The 23,195-nt window shown below is 47.1% G+C and overlaps 9 protein-coding genes across 9 annotated transcripts; 3 read left to right on the forward strand and 6 right to left on the reverse strand.

Annotated features, from left to right (window-relative positions):
- Positions 1–154: 154 nt before the first annotated feature.
- Positions 155–4,614, reverse strand: F4822DRAFT_444649 (ankyrin; the record flags this gene model as incomplete). The annotated part of the gene is made up of 4 exons (XM_051463277.1): positions 155–1,659; positions 1,708–4,095; positions 4,161–4,375; positions 4,448–4,614. The coding sequence occupies 4 exons, from the start codon at positions 4,612–4,614 to the stop codon at positions 155–157; spliced, it is 4,275 nt and encodes a 1,424-aa protein (XP_051311917.1).
- Positions 4,615–4,839: 225 nt separating this feature from the next.
- F4822DRAFT_409077 (NAD(P)-binding protein) lies at positions 4,840–6,441 on the reverse strand. Its single transcript, XM_051458621.1, has 4 exons — positions 5,715–6,441; positions 5,459–5,657; positions 5,277–5,399; positions 4,840–5,220 (listed from the first exon to the last, which is right to left on the reverse strand). Exons 1-4 carry the CDS (start codon positions 6,237–6,239, stop codon positions 5,078–5,080), a joined length of 990 nt encoding a protein of 329 aa, XP_051311918.1. The 5' UTR covers positions 6,240–6,441; the 3' UTR covers positions 4,840–5,077.
- Positions 6,442–7,224: 783 nt separating this feature from the next.
- On the forward strand, positions 7,225–8,262 carry F4822DRAFT_409080 (uncharacterized protein). Its single transcript, XM_051458623.1, has 3 exons — positions 7,225–7,507; positions 7,561–7,924; positions 7,980–8,262. The coding sequence occupies exons 1-3, from the start codon at positions 7,391–7,393 to the stop codon at positions 8,087–8,089; spliced, it is 591 nt and encodes a 196-aa protein (XP_051311919.1). The 5' UTR covers positions 7,225–7,390; the 3' UTR covers positions 8,090–8,262.
- Positions 8,049–9,878, reverse strand: F4822DRAFT_306622 (FAD/NAD(P)-binding domain-containing protein). Its single transcript, XM_051455267.1, has 2 exons — positions 8,366–9,878; positions 8,049–8,174 (listed from the first exon to the last, which is right to left on the reverse strand). Exon 1 carries the CDS (start codon positions 9,662–9,664, stop codon positions 8,384–8,386), a length of 1,281 nt encoding a protein of 426 aa, XP_051311920.1. The 5' UTR covers positions 9,665–9,878; the 3' UTR covers positions 8,049–8,174; positions 8,366–8,383.
- F4822DRAFT_306579 (uncharacterized protein) lies at positions 9,879–12,945 on the reverse strand. Its single transcript, XM_051455265.1, has 2 exons — positions 11,796–12,945; positions 9,879–11,740 (listed from the first exon to the last, which is right to left on the reverse strand). Exons 1-2 carry the CDS (start codon positions 12,366–12,368, stop codon positions 10,094–10,096), a joined length of 2,220 nt encoding a protein of 739 aa, XP_051311921.1. The 5' UTR covers positions 12,369–12,945; the 3' UTR covers positions 9,879–10,093.
- Positions 12,946–13,522: 577 nt separating this feature from the next.
- Positions 13,523–14,538, forward strand: F4822DRAFT_431021 (uncharacterized protein; the record flags this gene model as incomplete). The annotated part of the gene is made up of 4 exons (XM_051461411.1): positions 13,523–13,912; positions 13,975–14,176; positions 14,248–14,374; positions 14,433–14,538. 4 exons carry the CDS (start codon positions 13,523–13,525, stop codon positions 14,536–14,538), a joined length of 825 nt encoding a protein of 274 aa, XP_051311922.1.
- Positions 14,539–14,821: 283 nt separating this feature from the next.
- Positions 14,822–15,442, reverse strand: F4822DRAFT_431022 (uncharacterized protein; the record flags this gene model as incomplete). Its single annotated transcript, XM_051461412.1, has 4 exons — positions 14,822–14,935; positions 14,986–15,158; positions 15,226–15,303; positions 15,358–15,442. 4 exons carry the CDS (start codon positions 15,440–15,442, stop codon positions 14,822–14,824), a joined length of 450 nt encoding a protein of 149 aa, XP_051311923.1.
- A 1,608-nt stretch (positions 15,443–17,050) lies between these two features.
- On the forward strand, positions 17,051–20,529 carry F4822DRAFT_431023 (uncharacterized protein; the record flags this gene model as incomplete). The annotated part of the gene is made up of 6 exons (XM_051461413.1): positions 17,051–17,493; positions 17,548–18,533; positions 19,183–19,320; positions 19,389–19,643; positions 19,719–19,850; positions 19,901–20,529. The coding sequence occupies 6 exons, from the start codon at positions 17,051–17,053 to the stop codon at positions 20,527–20,529; spliced, it is 2,583 nt and encodes an 860-aa protein (XP_051311924.1).
- A 106-nt stretch (positions 20,530–20,635) lies between these two features.
- F4822DRAFT_409091 (NAD dependent epimerase/dehydratase family protein) lies at positions 20,636–22,506 on the reverse strand. The gene has a single exon (XM_051458624.1). The coding sequence runs from the start codon at positions 22,156–22,158 to the stop codon at positions 21,073–21,075; it is 1,086 nt and encodes a 361-aa protein (XP_051311925.1). The 5' UTR covers positions 22,159–22,506; the 3' UTR covers positions 20,636–21,072.
- Between the last annotated feature and the right edge of the window lie 689 nt (positions 22,507–23,195).

Raw genomic sequence — 23,195 nt, forward strand, 5'->3', positions numbered from 1 at the left:
AAATCTGTATATGATAGCAATATACCTATGATCCGTTAGCAATAGCCTTGCTACTTTCTATTAAACACCTACTCAGGTAGAGTAGTATATGGCATATATTCCAAGGAAGGTCCCATAGTGAATTAGAGATTGAGTGGAACAAGCCCATATAACTTTACCATTCCCATTCAATAGCCTGAAACGGCATTTCCCTCTCTCCAAGCATATCTTCTAGTATTTGCTGACTCCTATCTTTCTGCTCTCCCGCCTCGTCGCGAGACCCTAGATGGATTTCTTGAGCATACCCTACCGTAACCTCGGCGCCCTCTTTAATACTAGATTCGCGACTTTGTAGTATTTGTAGGTCCGCCTCAGTCACGAAGTCGGCTCGATCGTGACATAAGTCATCTTCAGGTTCTCCCACCTGGCTGGGAACGGGTTCAGCTTGGATCCGGGTTTCGCCCATGTCTCCATCGGGTACTAATAAGGGACGAATCCTTTGATCTACCTCCTCACTATTCCTCGCCTCCGCTTTATCCAAAGCGCAAGGTCCCACTTGAATTATTAATTTTAAGTACCCATATTCTTCGATGAGCTCATGAATGCAAGCCAATATCCCAACTTTTTCGTCTTCCGTGCGTTCTTTCCAGCCCATAAATAACACGTTTTCACCTCCGAATTGTGCTTCTTTGGTAGCTTCTTCGATTGCCCGAAGAACTCCCCAGTCGCTCTCCGTCCATGGTCGATAAGACTTAAGGTATTCTACAATAGCTAAATGGCCCTCTCCCGCCGCCCAAAATACCGCTAAGATGTATTGGAATTGGCCACGGCCTTCTGTTGTAACACCCCAGTCTAATAGGAGATTAATTACATCTAGGTGGCCGTGTCTTGCGGCTAGTTCTATAGCGGTACGTCCAGACATGATGGCTCGCGGGGCGTCTGGGTCAGCGCCATACTCGAGAAGACGGCGCACGATACCGGGATTACCCTTCCAGGGAGCATATTGCAAGGCCGTCATCGCACATTTTCTGGTGCGTGGTGTATGTTTAATATCGATACCATGTTCGAATAATGCATCAAGAATGTCAAATCTCCCAGTCCTAATAAGTATACGAAGCGTATACTCACGCACCTGCCAGAGTCCGCTATTGAGATTGACCCCTACGCCCAATAAGATACCCACTAGGTTATAATTCCCTGTCGCAGCAGCTATGTATATCGGTGGCATAGCGTGAATTAAATGAGTAATTTCACAGCCATCAATATCCGTACATTCCTCCATCAATCTCCTGATCATGTCAAGGGAGGTGCCCTGATAGATAGCAGTATTGAGCGAATATACATCGGCTCTATACCCAATATCTAGTAGGGCTTTCAAAATGGATTCGTCGTGGCCCTTTATTGCGTAAAAGAGGGGAGACACCAACATTCTTTCCGGATCATGCCAACTATCCCATTTCTTTAAGGAAATATCGCATTCCTTATTAGCAAAGATAGAGACATCGAACTCGTTTGCCAAGAGTAAGCTATCAAATGAACTTGTCTTCTCTTTCGCAGGCCAGTAACAGAAACTGCCTCGTGCCCAATCCCAAAACGACTTCCCAGGCAATATCGCAACGCCCGTCTCAGACGCGTTAACTCTCTGAAACTTCGCGATAATGTCCATTCGTTTGTGGTAAGCTGCGATTTATATTGCTGTGTTCTCCAGAATGCAGTCGTATCCATGACTTTGTGGGCTTATAAATCCTCGCCTCCGGAAAATTTCTATTAAGATTTCGTCCATGCCAATTAGAGGGGATTCGATAGCGGTTAGAACAGCAGCACATAATGTTCCAGAATCATACATAGAGATGTCGAGCGAGAGCGCAAAATTAACCACTCCTATATCGCCGCTCAATAAGGCGTTTTCTAAGAAACTTCTTCCATCCGAACCGTGCCGACTGATGAGAATATCAGAAATTTGGGATCGAAGAAAATCTCGTAGCCGTAATAAACTGGGACTCCGGGGGGCGCAGGCAAGTTCTGATCCCGGTAGCTTGACTCCTGTCTCAGCTACTTTTACAGCAGTCTGGTCTAAACCATGCTGTAATGCAAGGGTTAAAATATTGTCCGTAATGGTTGAGCCCGATTCTATTAGTTTTAATGCAATTGATTCATGTCTATTGCGTACCGAGACTAAAAGTGCACTCTCGCCGTTTTTAACAGCCCTGTTCGGGTCTCCTCCCAGTTCAAGAAACCGGCCGGCTAATTCATACTGTTCCAACCGTGCTGCTTCGAATAGGTTATCATTGGTAAAGGTAACCCCCATTTCAATAAGAAAAAATGCGACTTTCCAGAAGCCCAAGTAAATTGCTAAGTCCAGCGGCGACATATTTCTTTTGCTCACCCCCTTATTTATTAGGAACATGAAGAATCCACGCCCGATACGGTATTCAGGGATGGATAGACGGAATGAAACCTGGGTATCAATGTTCGAACCGGCCTGGGCTAAGAGTTCTACCAGCCCGTAAGAGTTATAGGCCACGGCAATGTGCATGGGTGATAGAAGAATATTTGGGTTTTCCGATGTCCAATGAACGAAACGGTACTCGGGCTCGGCAGAATACCCGAGCTCCAAAAGTAGTCGGCAAGATTCAACTTGATCCCAATCTACGGCGGCGTAGATAGGAGAGACCCAATGATTTTTCAGATCCTCCCGTCCCCCAGTTTGGTACAGGAATGAAATGACTTCAGTGTATCCACGCATGGCGGCATGCATTATTGCGTCGGATTTGAGTTTCCCGTCCATGTCAAACTCTGGTCCGGCTAGCATGATAATATGTTTGACTAAATTCAAAGAGGTCTGTTCATCATCTGTGCTCTCATTGAGCGAGTTCGTGTGCCAAGTCATGTCCTCGGCTGCGTACGAACAAGCCAATCCAAGGCACTGAACGTAGTCTAGTTGTCGGAAGAACTCATATGTCGTGCATGGCCCATGAGAGTGGTTCCGGAAAATTGGATATCTTAACTCCTCGGTTGGAATGCTGAATGTAAAGTCCGCTCCCGCCTCGTGTAGAAGATCGATTAATTGGACGCTTCCTTTCCTAGTGGCTATGAGTAATGCGGCTTGTATCTCGCGTTCGTCTATAACTACACCCTTCTTAAACAGGAGCCGGATCAGTCGAACAGACACATCGTCCGGTCTGGCAAGTGTTGCAAGCATTAGAGGCGAATACTTGGAATTGTAATACCCGTAGGCATTGGCAGCTACACTCGGGCAATTAAGCAGGCGATCCGCAAATTCTAGAGAGCCCCTAAAAAGAGAAAATTCTAGTGCTGACCAGACGTCGGGTTCTCCCCAGGAGTCGCGAGCTATCCACCAACTTCGACCAACGGCCCTGCTAGGTCTGATGCGGTCGTCAGCCGTAAACAGTCTGAAAACGAGATCAACTGCTTCTGTATTGACTGCCGCCTCATATAGGAGATCAATCACTGCTGTCATTGTTGGGCTATCATGCGATATTCGGACAAGCTTAGCTAGAGTATGGGGTTCGGTGAGGCCAGAAAGCTGACAACCATTGACGAAAGCCCGAGCATCCTCAATATACGGCGTCGGATTCAATTTGTCATAGTCCATAATCAGATGATTTGATGCAATAAAAAGAAGGATTCTTATGGTTTCTTTTTGCACTTCACGCTGTGCGCCGCCGACTAGGACCGTGGCTCGTCTAAGATTCTCGCCGGGATATAAAGATGGGATAGCATGATCAAGGCGACCCGCGATATGGTCGACACTCTTAGTCAATAGAAGGTTATATGTGAGCTCTTCCGAACCTATAACGATCTCCATGCTCCTTCTTATAAGCCTTTCAAAAGCTGCCAATGCGACTGATACGTTTGATCGTTGCCTTTTATTGGGCCGTATCTGCTTCTCAGCAGATTCCACGACCCTTCCTCGCCTCTCGCTGCCTGGTAATAATTGCAAGCCTGCCATCAACTGTGGTAGTATGGATTCACTAAACTGGAGCCATGGTAGGCTCTTGGGCCACTCGTGCTGTGAGAATAGGATAGGCGAGGTGGCTCGAGGAGTGCAAATGGAGAGGGGAGTGCCTTCATCAGGAGGTTCTGGGCTCGGAGCTGATGGATAATCAGACATGACTAACTACAAACTCTCATAAATAGGGAATATGGGTATATCTTACGGAGCATCCATTTGTTCCGAAGGGTAACAGCCCTGTGACGGTCTGTCTGGGTCTTCACCTTCTCTTGTGCGAGGCGTACTCCAGATAGAATCACAACCGAGTCTTTCCCATGGTGTTTCCTCTTCTGAATTGTATGTTCAACATATCTCCAATTCTCGGCACTTAAGCTTTTTTGGAACCCCCAATGATTAAGTCTAGTGCGAAGTTGTGCTAGCCTGAAGGTATGTTAGAATTCTTATCCCTTACTGTTGATACTAACTTGGAAGAAGGCAAGGGGATTCACGTACGTTACCTGGGGATTCCGCCGTTTAAGGATCTCGACCATATCCTTGAGTGAACAGTCATTGATCATATACTCTTTCCACACGAGATCTTTCCACTCATTCCATTCCACTTCAGAGACGCATGAAGTGCCCTTTCGGACCGAGGTCTGCTTAGGCTCGATAATACTCATACTGTGGCGTGTTTTCTAAGGTCTCCCGGAATGAGATCTCAAGATAGATGTTTAATTGATATAGTTCGTCAACAACTAGATTATCGTGATGCTCCTATTAGAAAATAGTTGAAAATCATAAGAGATTAGTGGTATATATAACCATAAAGCGCCTTCTTAGGTACGTACCCAGGTACGTAGGTAGATACCTAATCAATATGTAATCATTTTAGTAGAAACGTGACGGTATTGGACAATAGCAAAATGTTGGCATTATTATATGGCCAGGCTGCACGCTGGCAAGCCTCATTGCGCTGGGTAACATATGAATCTAGTGCATAAGACTCATTCTGCCATAGTTAATGCACTCCCTATTGGTTATTAACATTCTGCGAAACATCATATCCAATCGTTATATGATCTATGATGACTGTCTCTCTTGTGCTGCAGCTGCACCATGCGAATCAGGACTCGGGGAGGCATATTAGTATGAGAACTCCTGACCGACCAGCCTCTCGCTCAGCTTCCACAATCTTTCGGCTTCGACTGGGCTAGTTGCCCATGGTTTCACAAGATCCTTCCAAGGATCGGCCAACCGACAGCTCAAAAGATAGCCACCATTGTGGGCTTCGGAAATTAGCTAACGCTATTTGTTATAGATAACTAAGTGTACGGGGGCTTACCTGTAACCTCGGGGTCGAAAGCGGCATATACATACGTATTTGCGCCCACCTCAGGCGTGCAAGGAAGGATTTTCTCCCAGCCACCCCAACCAATGGAGTTTCCCATAAGACGATCGATATCGCCTAGCCAGTGCCCGGTATTAGCGTACGCCGCACTCAAGAGTTTGCAACATTTTACTTACGCATAGCTATCATATCAGAATCGTCATCGCCGAATAATTTCAGATGACGCGATAAGTTTGATACAATAAGACCCGGATGAACGCTGAAGGCTGCGAGATTATGTTTCGAACCCAACTTCTCTGCCAATGAAATGGCCATGAGCATATTGGCTGATTTTGTCTGACCATAGCTCAGCCACTTATGGTAATACTCTCCGTCCTGCAGGCAAGATTAGCACCAGTCACAAATGCAGAAATAATTGGAAAATAAACTCACACGGAAGTTATAATCGTCGAAACGGAAAGGACCTAAACGGTGGCCCTCGCTGGTTACATTGATCACACGAGGCGCCGGAGACTTTGTAATCTTGCCCATGAGTAGGTTGGTGAATAAAAAGGGTCCGAGATGGTTAATAGCAAGTTGGCTATCGAATCCATCAGGAGATAAAGCCCAGTCAATTGCCATAACACCAGCATTGTTGACCAGCACGTCGATGCGAGGTACATCGTCCCAGCTATTGAGCTTCTCAGCGGCAGCCCGCACAGCTGCGAGCGAGACCAACTCGAGTTCAAGCGTGCGGACCTTGGCGCCTACTGCAGAAACGGCATCTGCCGTTTGTTGCACTTTGGATAGGTCGCGACCCGCCAAGATAAGTAACTCCGGCTGAGCACGAGCGATGCCTAGGACGAAGGCTGCCCCCAATCCGCCGGGGGAGACACCGGTGGTAAGAACGATCTTGCCCTTGATATGAGACTCGTATATGGCAGCGAGGTCGCTGGCTGATCTAGGATCGGTGTTCATGGTTATGGCTTTGTAAGTGAGTACAAATAGTATCGTCACAGTGAGAAAAGGGGGGATACTGTCTTTCGAGTTATGGATGAGTGAATTGAATTATTTCTATTCCCCAACTGCCTGGGTAATTCACGTCTTTATATATCCCATTTTCAAGAGATAATTCATACTGGATTATTCAGAACTTGATTTCATCGACAGTCAAGTCTCATAGTATGATGAAGCTTGGAAAATAAGTACCCGAATGATTTGTAATTGCTACTGATTGATACATAGAAATATTTATGAATACCAAATAGCAAGATACCGATGCTGCAGACAGCCAATTAGAATTAACCTACACGACGCATTGAGCTATTAGTTACCACATCAGGGAAGTTCTGATGGAGCTTAGGTACCTAGCCGGCGGTCCTAGCAATTACCTAAGCGTACGGCTACTTTAATAGGAGCAACCCGCTATGCGATCAAACGGTACTTGGATGTAAACATCATTATCCCAATTAGGAATAGTTTTCGGATTTAAACGGTTACCCCTGAGAGAGATGAGTTACTGTTGACAACTAACTGTATAAATTCTTCTCATTGTTTAGACATTTTTACTCCTAATGCCGAAATATTGGGACTTATTATGTCGGTGTTAGGAGGACAACTATATCTCTGATATCTTTGGGGGACTCATGTCTGGCAAGAAGCATTGGAATTGGAATTGGTGTTACACGAAAGCTGCTAGTTTTAGGTCAATATGTTTTTTATTCCTCTCTCAAAAGAAAACGCAACTTAAAATCATTGTTGAAATCTTCCAAGGTATGCGTAATGATAGAAACATGATGAAAATCACTAGCGCAATACTTGCAATACAATATTTTCTAAGAACGAGACTGAAGTCCAACCTAAAAAGATTCTATGGTTGCCTATGGTGGGGTTGACTGCTGAATACTTCCTCAGGTGTGTACCTAAACCCCGAGAGAACTCCTAAAATTACCTTTTAAGGACTAAAGATGTCGGGGGTTCCAAGAGTGGAGCGACCCCGTTTTAGGAGATCATCTCGTCCCGTTTCTAATTCTTATTTTTTTGAATGGTATATATATTCGTGAAGTATCTTATAGGAAATCCTACCGTTCCTGAAAAATAGTACTGTCTTTAACAATCGAATATTCGCTATGGCGCAGACAGTCCCCTGTCGTCGTGACCCAAGCGCTGGCATAGGGCTTAGAGCAGTTCTCTCCGCTCAAGAAAAATCCACACCACCAGTTCAAATCCCAACTCCGCATACCAACGTATGTCTACAAAGTCTTGTGCCATAAATTAATTAACTAAGATTTCCATATAGGCTGATGAAGTGAAAAGAACCTGCGACTCATTCCTACTCGAGTCCTTCACAGCCGAGGATGCTTGGGAGCTCGGGCATCTCCTTTACGCACGGTTACTTCCGTTCTCATCTGAAAAGCCTACTTTGATCTCCATATCACTGGCCAACAGTGGACAGGTCCTATTCCAGACTGTTGTTGGATCAGGTACGGTGCCTGATAACGAGATCTGGGTGCAGAGAAAGACGAATACCGTCCTCAGATTCGGTACTAGTACCTGGTTCCAGCATTGCAAATATGCTGGTAACGAAGAGATATTCCGAAAGAAATTTGGAATGAGTCTCGGGCAAGCCGAGAAGTATGCCATTCACGGTGGCGGCGTGCCAAGTGAGTAGATATCCGCCCCTCAACGCATTTTACATATTGATTGAAGTCTGCGTAGTCCGCGTCAAGGGGGTTGAGGGTATCGTTGCTGTTGTAGTCGTTTCTGGGCTTCAACAGCACGAGGATCATGGTGTCATTGTTGATGTTATCAACAACAACTGGCAATAACATATATTAAACTTAGAGGCGAATAGTGAAGAATGTCATCGAAATGGCGTGCAGAGGATGGCAAGCGGGCTGGTGGGAAATGACCCTATAGTAGCAGTGAGTGAAAAATGATTAACTTGTCAGTCCGCAAAAACATAACCTCCATATTTAAACAAAAGTCTTTTACAAAGGATGCTCCTATAGTAAGGGTAATCAATTTCTCGCTATGGACATAATGAGGGGGGAATCAATCGCCATGAAACTACAAACCTCCAAATATCATGCCCATTCACACACCTTAAGGAGGTAGCCAACCTATTTGCGTACCATATCTGGATAATCCGGGACATCCCATTTCACTTTTTCCTTAGTGAAATACTGCGCATAGAGGTCCAGCCTCAGTGTGGCGACAACCCACAGGATGAAATTTAAGATAGTGATGCCCCACGCTGACGTCGGTAACAAATGGCCCCATCGATTCGCGCCCTCCACAATCCCCTCTTGTATCTGGTCAATAAAAGGTCGGAACGTCTGGTCATAGGCCTTGAGGGCAGACGCTAGAGCCTCTTTATTGCTACCATTTACCTCAGAATCCGCATTGAATTGCTTGCTGATCTCACCAGCCAGGACGAACGCGCCAACAAGGGCAGCCGTAGTGCCCATTCCCGTGGTCGCCGTCGGACAATACGCCGCATCTCCGAGGAGCACCACACGACCTTCAGACCAAGCATCCAACCTAACGAGGACCATGCGCTCAAGGTAAAAGTCATCCGCCTCGTACATGGCTTTGACGATATTATCCGCTTCCCACCCCGCACCCCTGAAAATCTCCGCAAACGCATCCTTTTCTTCCTTCACATCTCCCCGGGCCGTCTTATCAAGCCGCGGGGACTCACGTCTAACAATGAGGTATATCTGCACCTCATCCGGACTGTGCCTACGCATCATGATAGCACGTCTCCCAGTCGCTGTGTACCCCGTCGCATTAAACTCCTCGCCTTCTTTCATAGGTCGAGGTGTCGTGAAATACCCAGCGTAGAAATTTGGGAGTGGGAAGAGGTGAAGCCTCTCCGTACGATCGGACCCAAGCATCAACCTCCGAGTGCGCGAGCCCTGACCATCAGCACCGACCACGAGATCGAACCGATCCGTCGTACCATCTGAAAGTCGAACCTCGATGCCGTCATCCTTCTCCTCGAAGCTCTCGATGGAAGCTCCGAAGATGTACTTAGCCGAATGTTTCGTGTTATCGTAGAATAGACGACACAGGTCTCCTCTCATGATCTCATAGTCGGTAGTGAAGTTCTGCGGCCCCTCTCCCGTATTGTTCGCAGGGAAGTAGGCTTGTGGTTTACCCGCGCTATTGACGACCTGCATACCTTGTTCCGGCGCCATTCTAGCTCGGAAATCATCTTCAAGGCCCATCAGCTTCAGGACTTGGATACCATGACCTCGTAAATCGATTTGAAGCCCCGTAGCGCGAAGTCCGGGATGCTTCTCGACGACGGTGACATCATGACCTAATTTGACGAGCCAGAATGCAAGGGCGCCGCCTGCGATACCAGCACCACTAACGAGGACCTTGAGTTTTGCCATAGTCTAGAAATTTCGTAAAATGTAGCACCATGGAAAAGGGCGCTCTATTTACTGAAAAATGACAAGAGAAGGCCAAAAATGAGTGATTTCCAGAGTGATTCGTGTTTAAATCTAGACCTCGGGGATCCGCTGTGGTGCCGAGCTGTCCGCCTTTATCTCCGCGTCGGTCGAATGCAACTATATTCGGAACCGAGATCCTTCCAATCAGAACGGGTAGGAGAATGGGCGTTTACATGAGACACATGCCACCTTGCTTCGTAGAGCGGGGAGTACCGGACTCAAAAATGGAACATCAGCCTCTACTCGTCACCGAGTATGGTCGATTGGTGAGGTGGCCCGAAGCTGAAAAAAAAATGAGCAGCCACTTTTGAAACAGCATCGAGATTTATATGACGTATCAAAGTGGTGAAACTGATACACGTCTAAGTATTATGAGAAATCTGCATCTGGTAGGAAAGATTCCCAGTCTAGATCCAAGTCAAACCCATAGCTTCCATTGAGGCTTCTCGGTGTGAGACCTGTGTTGTAGGGGTACGGTGAGGAGATGGTTCCAGTCTTTTCGCGGAGTAGATTGTAGCACATCTCCAAGCTGTCCCTACCGCTCTGTGCGACCGCAAGTTCATATGGCGTATTCTTTTCTATCGCTTCGACGTAGGTCATGATCATGCTGAGGAACATGGGACTCTTCACATTCGTTTCGCCTTTTCGGATCCGCTCTATCGACATTGTGTTCATATCATTTACGGTTTGCTTGAGGAGCTCTATGTATTGAGAGTTGCGATGCAGGGTCCCGTCAGTGCGACGAGCCTTGACCTGACGGATGAGTTCGCGGGTGATGACGGAGGTGGCGTATCTAATCCCCTCTCTAAACATACCCCCACCAATAGCCATGAGGCGAGAGAAGCATTCGTCTGGTTCGGGCGATATAATAGCTAAAGCTGAGTCTAGGCTGACTTTGAGCGAGTAGTAGAATAATGGATTATTTCGCGCTTCGGTCGCGAATGGGCCATGTAAAGGAATTAAAAACCGACGCACTAGGTAATCCAGAAGATTTCGATGAAACGGCGTCATTCCAGACCGCTCACCTTCCCTCGTGGATTTACTACAGGCTTGATACTCCTCAATTATTTCTGAACTTAGCGCCAGCGCATCGAGATATGAAAGTTCGGAGTTTAAGCCATTTAGAAGCTTAAGGATCCGGAGGCGAATGGGTACAAGGTCGAGTAAGACAAGTTGCATTGATGCATCGGTATATTTATCCTTAGGATGAGGTTGAAGTTCCGTGGTTGACTCGTCTATTTCATCATCGTTGTTGTTAGAGGGTGCTTCTGTGTCGAAGTCGTCTAGGGAGATCCTCGGTAGCATTGCAGAGTCAAGAGCTGACTGCAAGACCATTTCGAGAATGGTGGCCCATAGCCTCCTACGGAGTTCCGCCTGTAGGATGGACATCGCCGGGAGATGCTTGGGGTCACGATGCAAGCCCATCTGCATCGCCATGTGGATAAGCGATCCTACAGATGCCCATGCCAGATCGCCTCCAATTGAGAAGATCTGTCGAGCTAGGATCGTTAGGCAATAAATTTGGATCCCTTCGATATTCAAGCGATCCTTTTCTAGCGGCCCAGCTAGCCACGTCTGAGCGGCATATATCCATTGGTGGACCGTATTGCGAAATCCAGGATCCTTATCTTCATGGCTGGATAGACATGATCCTATACCAATTACGAGAAGGGCCTTTAGACGTAGACTTGCCGGAGTACTTTCTGGGTGGTCCCACCATTTTTGGTACTCGGACCAGAAAGTAGGAGCATGAAGTACCCGGTGTGTCGATTCAAAGTATTGAAAGTACAAAGTAACCATTCTGTCCGCAAGATCGCGGGAAGGTGGTGAAAGGTCGATCTCGGGATGCGAAAGTAATCTGCTAGGTCTCCCTACCTTCATACTCTTCGCTATGCTTTTGCATTTTTGAAGAAGAGTCCACATCTGCGTGCGTGCGGCTCCAAGTTCAGTGTCTGGAACCGAATCTTCCTTGACGCTTTTGGCTGCACTAAAAAAGCACGCAACGAGGGGCTCGAACTATTGCTACCGGTCAATGAAGGGCTATAAGATATGAATCGAGGTAAGACTATACCTCTTCAGCCGAGCCTATTCTTAGACTCCATCCCAAGATTCTTGTTTTGTTTAGAATTATCCGTGAGTCCTCCAGCCCTAACTGACGGGCCAGTATATCTTGACCAGTTTCGGCAAGACCATAAATAGGGCTATTCGCCGAAAGCTTTTCTGGTCTGCTGCCACGTTGTAAAATGCCAATGAGACCTGGTTCATAATCCTGGGCGCGATCTGGTGGTTGACTATTGTTCTGACTGAGATTATTTGACGTGCTGCTTTGGCCACCTGTCGCCGTAACGGTAGCTGACGGCGACGTTACCGAGGACCGGGACGGTTGACTATGCTCCGTAAAGGTCGGAGTTAGACCCACGATTGAGGGCACGCGAGTCGAGGTACCTGGCGCCTCGCCCCTAGAATCGGATTGATGGGGCTGCTGATCGGTAGTAGGCTCATCGCTGTAAACCCTATAGACACATTTCAACTTGGCGGAAACGCAATGCGAACAAGGCTCATTACGGTTACACTTGATCTTGCGACGTCTGCATTCAAGGCATGATAAGGCCGGCCTTCTTCGCCGTCGGGTTTGTCGCTCCATGGATATTCACTCGGCCGTATCACTAAATAAGATAAATCCACAGGCGGGAGACATATACACGCGAGATGTATAACGCGAAACGTTGGTAGATATTTTCCTACTTGAGTCATGAAGCCTTAGATCCGACCCGTTCGGACATAAACCAGAACAATAGACCGCTTATGACCGCTGACCCATATAAACCAAGAATCAACACATGTTATTGGCTAGCTAACCTGAGTGAGGAATTTCCGTCATTTAACTCCGTCGGTGATTCATCGAGGGATGAGATCGAAGGGAACCTTCCTGATATCATACGAGCGCATCGGAAATATTCTAACCATAACACGAACATAAATTAACGTCGTGTGGCATTGGAAGATGAATGATTGATGGCTCCCAGGCAGTTCCGGTCAATGGGAGGACTCATTTCACAAACCGCAGTGTAGCTACCCGACCGCCTTGGACTGAATTTACTTCGAAATAATCCTAAGAATGAAGCGATATTCAAGCACACTACGAGCCACCAGACACATTTCGCCTTACGGAAAGAGACCGATGCTAAGAAGTACCCGAAGAATTAGGTAATGCAGGAGAAATGCCCGGAACTTATTACGATGATAAATTCCGAGGAAATAAGTAGTGGTGGTCCGTGTCTATACTGCAGAATCCCCTGCTAACAATGCGATAATTCCGGGGTTTAAGCTAGTCCGAATGTCCAGTTGGGCCGTTTCTGACTCAACGGTGAATACACTAAGACGTTATTTTCAGTGTCAATGCCGAAATAAGGCGATCTGCAGCTGCTGAAAAACTGCCAAGATACGTATTCCTCACTGAATTTTCGGTCTCGCGCTTGACACCTAGACGCGGGTCATACCCTTGTAATTCCTTCTGTGACCTAAGGAGGAGGCTTTGCGCGCTTGTTAGTAATATATCGAGTGAAAATTAGCTTCTACGCCGCAACTTCGCGCCAGCTGAATTGGTGAACTTCGCGAGCGCGATTTCTAGAACAGATAATTGGTTGATATAAGTATTGTTCTATTGATTGAATTTTGTGATACCTTAATCTCATTATTTTAAGCATCAACAATCAGCATTCGCCTTTGAAGCACTCACAAGTTCGACAAATTCACCAATTCAACAGCTAACAAGTTTACCTACTTATTCCTACCACTATGACCACCCAGAACACTAGCAAGCGGCTAGATATAACCGTCTTCCGTGGCTGGAAAGAATCCGGGCATTATGTGTGGTCTCCATACGTAACCAAGTTAGAAGCACGACTCCGCTTTGCTGGTTTGTCATATAAGACGGACGCGGGGTCACTCAAAGCGGCACCGAAGGGCAAGATCCCGTATATTGAATGCAATGATCTATCCTCTTCCTCAGCAAACCAACAGGAAAGCTCGCAGCCGAAGATACTACTTAGCGACTCTGCCCTCATCCCCAGGACTTTATCGGAATGGGGCGTCCTTCCAGATCTAAACGGCTCACTAGATCCAGTCAAGCGATCGCATGATGCGGGATTGATAGCTTTACTTGAGAATAAGCTATATTTCTATCACGTACGAAGGCTCCCTTTTTAAATCTCACCTTCAACAGAAACTCACGACTAATTGAACAATAGGCCAAAGAGCGTTGGATCCAGAACTACTATACCATGAGGGACTACGCACTATGGTCGATACCATACCCAATACGCGTGCTCGTGGGCTTGATGATCTATCGCAACACTACGGCGATGCTACATGGGCAAGGCACCGGCCGATTCACAGACGAGGAAATCGCTGAATCCCGGCGTGAGATTTGGGAACTGTTTAGTGCGCTTCGTAAGTAACCTCCATTATCGCAGTTGCCCCGATGTAGAGAAGAGCACCTTCGTTAACCCCGCATGTTGTAGTTACTGTTTCGCGATCCAACAGCAAGGGTGGCGATACCGACCCGTTCTGGGTTCTTGGTGGGGATCAACCGACCGAGGTAGACACATGCTTATTCGGATTTATCAGCTCAGTTGCTCTATGTACTGCGTAAGTGAATAACGTCAAATCCATTTAGGAGGAATCTGTATTGACCAGTATATGTTAGTGCGCCCGATTCTCGGAAGGTGGTCGAAAGTCTCCCTGTTCTTTTTGATTACGCGGGGCGCATCCACGATCGCTATTTCCCAGATTATGAGAGATGGTCCGATTAATTGGATAGGATAGGCCGTTTAGTTGATATATGGCGACGGGATAGTGCTCCGAGACTGGACGCCCCAAACTACCCATTGACTTTAGATAGGACGAGGGTTTCGAGGTCGCTTAGTGTAGATGAAGTTATACCATCGAACCAAAATTGCATTGTATTTCATAGTCCTAGTAACTACCTAGGTACCTAGGTTTCCAGGTACTCAGTGTGATATCCAAGCCAATTTGAAGCCCCTCCACTCCGTTTCGCTCGGCAGGAACCCAGTCCAAAATCCCAGCATATCTAGATCACATCAATGGGACTATAAATTCACTAGACCCTCGGTGGCGGGCGGTTTTATGATACTCCCAGCCATCTGTGAAGATCGTGAAGACCCGCTCAAGGCCTTCTTCGTCATACACCTTCACATCTATCAGCATCAATTGACACCATCCCATACGTCATAACTCACCTTCCAAATAACAGTCTCCCCTCCATCGAAGTAATCACGGACGAGATCATCTTGTTCGGCTCTCCTTTGCTCTCTGAACTCATCCAACATCTCGAAAAGGGACTTTCTTCGGAAGAAAAGGTCGTAGGTCCATCCTTCTTTGTGGGGGTAGTATTCGCCTCTTTCCTGCAAAGCTACAACTTCGTCAACATCATATACTCACCCTATAGGAACACCTGGGTGGGGTTGGAGTGAACTTACACACAATCAGTCTGACGAACTCAGCCAGCGTCATGTTCTCATTGATATCTGTCCCACGGACGGCTCCGTAACTGCCCTCTTTGACTTATATCCACATTTCACCACGGCTGCGGTACCCCCGACGATGCCAACCAGCGCCCTTGACGTTGCGAGTTGATCTGTTGAGCGGGCCGACCCCGACGACACGTCGTGCTCGTTGGATGCGTTCTGGAGGCATTGCTTCGGTGTTCTTCGAGTCGCAACAATTGGTCTCTACTTGTATGGCAATTTAGAATAAAGAAACTAGAGTAAGTAATCGAATATTTAAATAATAGCTAGAATAATATCGACACACAGAAATTAAGGGGAGATGGACAATTAAACATCGTTGGCGTTTGCGCCACCTCTTGTTTGGTTTTCCCTGGCCCAGGCACTGGCGCACGGGACAGGCATCTCCCTAAACGCCTTCTGCAAGTGACCGTCCCGCTGCATCATCGTCTCGAGTAGTTCCCGTTGTCCGTTCGATAAAACGCCATCCAGGGGCTTCAAACCACCGCGATTCGTTGGACATGTCGAGTGGCTGCTTCAGATCAAACGAATCGCTTGCTAGAAGTTGACAAGTACCTGTACATACTCAGTAGATTTTCTTTTTGGGGGCGATCTCTTCCCGCTGGAAAAAGCAAAGACTTCCATGCCATTCTCCAGCGGTTAAAGATTAGGGGTGGCCGGGTGGCTTTTATGTGTTGCGTATGCTAGGTGGGGGTACTAGCTCATTGACAAGACCCCGCCCATTCAGCCCGCCTCGTTCGTAGCCCATTCCCCATGGGATCGCTAGGTGCTGGAAGACGGAAGGACGGCATAGTTATGGCTTGCTCGATCTGTGGAGCTGGGTTGAGGGGCGGCGGATCGATGCGACGGTTTGACGAGACTATCCCACAAGAAATCTAATCCTTTTAGCCCAATTGAAGGAATCCCATTACCTATCTAGGGAGGGGGGGCATCCTAAAGTTTCAACTTGCGGTCTGAACAGAAATTGCTGGGAGGATTGAATAAGCCAAGACCTTCCTAGTGAGGGAAAGTTGTGAAAGCTCACGTGCTGAGGCCGGAATCATTCCGGCCATGGCCGGCTTCATTCGGGCTTGGTGGATGGAAGACCCGCTTTTCCCATCCCTGGCCGGATACTCTGTCACGTTTTGATGAACTCAAGTTACGTAAATCCAGTCGGCACATGAGGCTCTCTTTGTCAGATGGATCGGCTAATGGTTTGATATTACGCGACTCTTACGAAACTCGAAAATCTACGTGTTCCCAGTTTAGACGTGCCCCTTTTCATAGTATGAGGGTCACCAGAAGCCACGGCAATGAGCACTCAGGGGTAAATCGACGATGAATCTATCGGCAATACGATATCACCTCCTTATCTCTCATACGTAATGATATTATCATCGTCAAGGGAGGATTGCGATACAGATAATACATTGAAAACCCGACTTCGGTCCCGGAAGGGTTGAGGCCGGAACAGTTCCGGCCACGAAGTGGATCAGTCCGAAGATGAAGGAGCTAAACGTTGAATCCGGTTTCGCTTGAGGCCGGAATGGTTCCGGCCACAATAGTGTCAAAGCGTGTTACGAAGATACACAAGGAGTTTAGACATGTTCAAACTTAGACTCCGCATCTAATGTGGTGAGGCCGGAACCATTCCGGCCACGGTCTATATTAGCTCGCGACACCGGTCGCCATCTTGGGCTGCCTCCATGTTCTCAAGCATCTCTTCCCTTTAGCTCGCTTGGTATCTGCGCACAAATCTGGAGTAACAACCAATCACTACTCTTTCATTATCAACAATATGTTCATCCCTAAATCGTCGTTCGAAGTCCTTGAGGACACCAAACCTGATGATGCCTCCCTCCCTGCCTTCATGGTCTCAACAACTCGGGGATTCTTGGCGCGCATGGATCCCATAGTTGTCCTCCCTCCTGAGTTTGAAGCCATTGAGACCCTTCTTCAAGCGATGCCTGTCAAGACACAGTCAGGGGAGCCTGGATTGCTTGCTACCGGGAAGCTGGGTGACGCAGTCCTACAAGATCTCCCAGACCTTACCGACCAAATTGAAAAGTACCGTGACAATCTCCCCATGATGAATGTCTTGTATCGCGACTATTCATTCTTGGCTTCGGCATTCTTATTGGAGCCATGTCACATGAGGTTCATCAAGGGTGAGCCTTATGGATTAGGGAGGTCCTTCCTTCCGGCTCAACTCTCTCGCCCCATCGTCCGCTGTGCTGAGCTGTAAGCCATGATTACCCTTCTCCACGATATCAAATCTTTATTGACCTTTCACAGCGCCGGGTTCAAGCCTTTCATGGAGTATGCTGGCTCATACGCTCTCTTCAATTATCGCCTTCAGAATCCTGATGCGGGCCTTGAATACTCAAACCTGCGCCTCATTCGCGCATTCGAGCATGGCCTAGATCCAACATCTTCAGAGGCTGGCTTCGTTCTCGTTCATGTTGACATGGTCAAGAACTCTGGTCCCCTCGTGCATGGAACTATGTCGTGTTTGCGGGCGCTTGAAAATGCAGACGGGCTCTCCGCCCCACTACAACGTAAGGCGTTTAATGAAGGGATGCACACCGTCGTAGAAGCCATGAAAAAGGTTAATGGCGTCATGGAAACCATGTGGATGAAGTCGAAGCCTCGTTCATACACAAGCTTCCGAACCTTCATCTTCGGCATCACGTCACAGTCCATGTTCCCCGACGGCGTCGTGTACGAAGGCGTTAACGATGGCAAACCTCTAAGCTTTAGGGGTGAAAGCGGCGCCAATGATACCATGATACCATTGATGGATAACCTCCTCCAAGTTCAAATGCCAGACACACCCCTCACTGAGATTTTGCAGGACTTCAGAGATTACCGACCAAGTAATCATCGCCAGTTTCTTGTTGAAGTGAAGAAAAGTTCCGAGGAACTAGGTGCCAAGGATTTCGCACTTGCCATCAATTTCGAGCGCAATTCATCAACGACGGACGAGTACATAGACATGGTGAAGGATTCCAGGCGCCTCTGGCTCCAGGCTTTGAATCAAGTCCGCGATTTCAGATGGCGCCATTGGTGTTTCGCACGTGAATACATACTTAAGCAGACATCCCACCCGACCGCTACTGGTGGTAGCCCAATAGTGACTTGGCTTCCAAATCAACTTCAGGCCATCATGGAAGAGATGATGGAAATCTCCGGAAATATCGGCGCGAAAGACGGTTCAATGGAACTCGGAGCAGAGTATTGGGATGTTATGGATCTTGTAGAGCGGCAGAACCAAACCCTTAGTAAGGAAGTGGACAAGTATTGTAACGAACGAGGGGTGTAAGCTCGTTACGTAGCATTAAAATAAATCTGAACATCAGATATATGTTACTCTTTCCAAATTTTCCATCTGTAACGAATCTAATCGATCCAAGTCCCCCGCGTATCCACATAAGCCCATGTACCTGTGTATTGATTAGGCTCACAGGAAATTCCAGACATGCTATTCTGCCTGACCCCTTCGATACCTAGGGTAAGCCTTCTATTCACCGAGATTCCCTCAGACAGAAGTGTCATTTTCATTAGAATAAAAATACCCAAGATTTCTTATGAAGAGACAGGACCCATGGTTTTTGGTTCACTTAGATGCACGTCTCATACTTTGAGCATAGGTACCCGATATAACAATATTTCAATGTTCTCTTATAATGCCCACTCCCACGAAGCTCCTCTTTTATAATTTTGATGGTGCGTCCATGTCCCTACCCACATGCTGTTAGCAACATAGTGTCTTTTCTATGGCGTTTTGAATAAGCCTAGATATGTCTAGCTATGTTAAGCAGGTGGCTCATACTTTGAAGAGCCTACTCTTTAGAAGATTTAAATCTATTACCTTTTAAGGCTTAGATTATTATCCTACTCAGATCCTGCAGTATGCTAAATTGTCAGTAGGGACATGGGCGAATAGAAACTCAAATGCGAAACCCACAATTATAAGTGCCCTTATAGAAATCATAGCAGGCTCAGGTCAAATCAAGTATAGCCGGGGTGTGGGTACCCGATATGGGATATTTGAGAAGGTTATTGGCGGTAAGATTTATCTCCCCATAGGCACCCAGGTACGTATACATTGATGCACTCGGGTTGACACTTTATAGGTGCGTTCGGATACGGTGCCGAAACATATGTCCGAGAGGCGATTGACGACCTAGCCGCTAATTATTCCCCCGGAGATGAAATCATCATCATCGGATATAGTCGCGGCGCCCATATAGCTCGACACGTCGTCGGTTTCTTAGACTGCCTAGGTCTTCCTCGGTGCGACAGAGAAGTTATCCAGAAGCTTTATAAGATGTATATATCCGGAAATCTCCTACGAACGGATACCGACCGCCTTTCCAAGGAATATAATTGTTAGTTTTGTTCCGCCATTCCAGGACTAGAAAGGTTGAAATGGTATAGACGTAGAGCAGCTAACATAATATTAGGCACTCGAGTCAATATAAAACTGTTTGTCTGTATCGATACTGTTGCTGCGCTCGGTATTCCGCACACTGGCCTACTCAGAATATTCTCACCATTCACGAAATATGAGTTTGCGGAGACCAATGTCGCATCAAGTGAGGTATGGACAATTTACTTCGCGTCTAAATACTAACGAGTGGCTTAGACGTTGAGAATATGTTTCATGCCCTCGCGCTTCATGAACAACGTGGCCCGTTCCAACCCACGCTAATGCACGTACCTGAGGATGAGCGGCACCGGCTAAAGCAGGTATACTTCCTCGGGAGTCATCGCGATGTCGGTATCCCATCGAAGACTAACTCTTTGAGTACTATCGTATTGGCATCGATTCTCCAGCAGCTAAATTATGTCGGGGTTAGCTTCAATGACGAGAAGATCCGTAGGTGGTTTCCATACGCAGGTGCTAATAGACCCATCTCCGGCACAGGCAGCCACGCGTGGGCTTATGATGATCTAATCGGGCAATCTTCTGCCGTTCTTTGGGGGCTGTTGGGTAGCCACATACGGCAGCTTGGTCAGTATAACGTAGTTGGAAGGGCAATAAACGAGATCATTCACACAACAGTACGACTTCGCGCCTATGGACTGAAAAGCACCCATCAAGCCGTTGAAGGTTATACGATTAGGCTTGGAGCAGATCGGGCACTTGTATGGCACGGAGAGGGAGGGTGGTTGTATACAACTAGCTCAAACCACCTGATAAACCCACCACATATTGGCGAAGAACCTCTTGGGGAATATGAAGCTTGGTTGCTCGGGATTTCCCTTAATTAACTACTTAAATAACACTTGACACTACTATATAGTTTTCGGAGAAGTTATTTCATATCTGAACTAGTGTCAATAATCTGCCAGAAATTAATTGTTCAACAAAACAAATGACGCTGAACCTTCCCCTCAAGTATTGCCTCGTATCCGCCTCAGAGTTCGACATCGACCCAAGATCGAATGTTACCTAACATAAGATGAGAAATAACATTGAAGTTCTAAAACAGGAAATCGATTAAATCAATGGCCGACGCCATCTTCAAATTTATAGGTGGATTGCACGACTAGAAAATAATGGGTGTTAGCATATTCTTTTCAACTATTCACAACTCTACTCCCCTCCAAGGGTTTGGTCTTTGGGGTCGCTCACTCTCGATTTGATGCATTTTTTCCACCTAGGGACATAAATAACAATGTGGAATGCAAATTCCAAAGTTATTTAATATTCGCTATAGTACGTAAAAAATTGCATACTTCGATTATTAGAGCAGATCATCTTAGAAGTATCGCACCCCAAATCCCACCCCGCATTGTAGAGGAAAAGCTCCATCACAATTTCTCTAGCTCGGCCTTCACGGCCTCCTTGAAGGTAGCTTTCCATGCCTCCTCTCCTCTAGTAGGCTTCCATCCAAGATTCTTAGCCACACTCGCCACCGTTCGCGAGTTACTAGCCAAAGCCAACTCGACGAACTCTTCACCACCCTGGCCTCCCAAGAAAATCTTAGCAGCTTCCGACAGCTCGAGATGTTCCACCTCTTTCTGGGCAATCGCGCCCTCTGCGTAAGCTGCGTCGGCCACCCTCTGAGCGACCTCTTCCCAAGCATGGCGGCCATTGCCACTGAAGATAATACCCTTCTTACCCGTCGGAACACCCTCACCGCCCTTCTCCACGATCTGTCGTGCTAAGAGCACATATAGCTCTGCAAGGTCCTCAACGTGCACGTGGTCCCACACCCCCTTTCCATGACCAGGCACCGCAGTACGCTTGCGCTTAAGCGCAGCTCGGACCACATCGGGGATCTGGATGCTATCCTTGTTGAACAGACCCTTGCCACGACCGAAGATTAATCCAGACATAATAACTACAGTCTTAACTCCATATTCCAAGCTAGTGTCTACGACGGTTAGCTCGGTGGTGCGCTGGAAGTACTTGTGGTCGTTCTCCTCGCGCGACTTCTCGTAGCCGTAGACATCATCCTTGACGTCGTCGAATTCGCGGCCTTCGGGTTCCTTCCACAGGCCTGTTACCGGACGGTCGCTGAGGTTAGAGGTACCGGAGGTCTGGATGTACCACACGTCGCGGCCAGTTGAGGCCTTGCGCTGGGCGAGACCCTTAATCAGCGCTACGGCGGATGGGGTATGGAAGCCGTTGGTCGTGTTGATGACTAAGTCATGTTGGGCAGCGGCAGCTGTGGCCGCCTCGACGTCGTCGAGGTCCTTGTAGAGGATTATTCGGACACGGGATCCGTAGGTTTCGGTAAGCTTGGCAGCCCGGTCGGGACCACGGACGAGGCAAGTAATGGTCGAGGCGCTAAGGACAGGGGAGTCCGAGCTAATGAGATAGGACAAGATAGTGCCACCGATGTATCCAAAAGCTCCAGTAAGGAGAATTTGAGGTGTTTCGCTTGAAGACATGGTTGCTGTTTGATTTTGATATAAAGTAGAGGTTTTGAATTGGTAAGTTGCGATGTATGAGAGATGTTGATGATGATGCTACAAGAAATCAGGACTTAGGAGGAAGAGTAAGAGAATATATATATTCATACTTGGCTTGGTAGTTAACTACCATCGTACCCAGTATATCATGGCTCCGGAGACATTTCCAATGGTATTGAGAGTATGTCTCCGATATTCTATCACATCATCGTGGTTTTCACCATCGTTGTCACTCTACGGTTTCTAGAGCATTAGTAATATTTAAGCAATAATCAGCCCGTTGAATCTCATGGTTGAACTAGGGTAGTATCAGTAGTAGAGTTTATGTAAAAGGACATACCAGGGGTTTAGGGGCCTTAGGTACCCCACTCTAGTCTTTATAGTGGGCTACCAATGCCTAATGCGGTATATGGAGCTTCCCGCTATGCATTAGATTGGCGCGATCTAATGCACAAGCCGGTGATAGCGGAGTCTATTATTTACAACCGCCCCCAAAAGGAGGTCATCGCTGACTTACTACTAGCCTCTACCCAATTTTTTTCTTCTTCATATTTTCTGGCTAGTCATTCTCTCTTTTACGAACGGCCGAACAATTTCCCTAGAAATTTAGGCTATCAAATGGGTCCTGGGTCCGCCCAGAATTGTTTCAAAGTGAGATGTTTTATGGTGACCCTGAGTATCTAGATCTGTGTTAAGCAACATTTATAATAGCGGATGGAAATTGGACCGAGTCTCTCTCCAAGACTCTCCAAGTAGCGGATGAACCCCAGTAATAACACAAACGCCATAGAAAATCGTCGAAGCAAAACTACCATTCACGTCATATACGAATTTCGTTCACCGACACCATTAAACATCCCTATAGCATTCAATTAACTAGAACAATACTCAGCACTGACTAATTATGACAAATATTACGAAATCAGACCTGGTTGCTTCTTGACTTGCATTTGATATGACAGCCTCATCATTTGGTCCTTGTTTTTCTTACCTTGCATAGGATGAGCGCTGAATTG

The sequence above is a fragment of the Hypoxylon trugodes genome, assembly GCF_022578975.1.
Source record: "Hypoxylon trugodes strain CBS 135444 unplaced genomic scaffold F4822scaffold_7, whole genome shotgun sequence".
Taxonomy (NCBI): domain Eukaryota; kingdom Fungi; phylum Ascomycota; class Sordariomycetes; order Xylariales; family Hypoxylaceae; genus Hypoxylon; species Hypoxylon trugodes.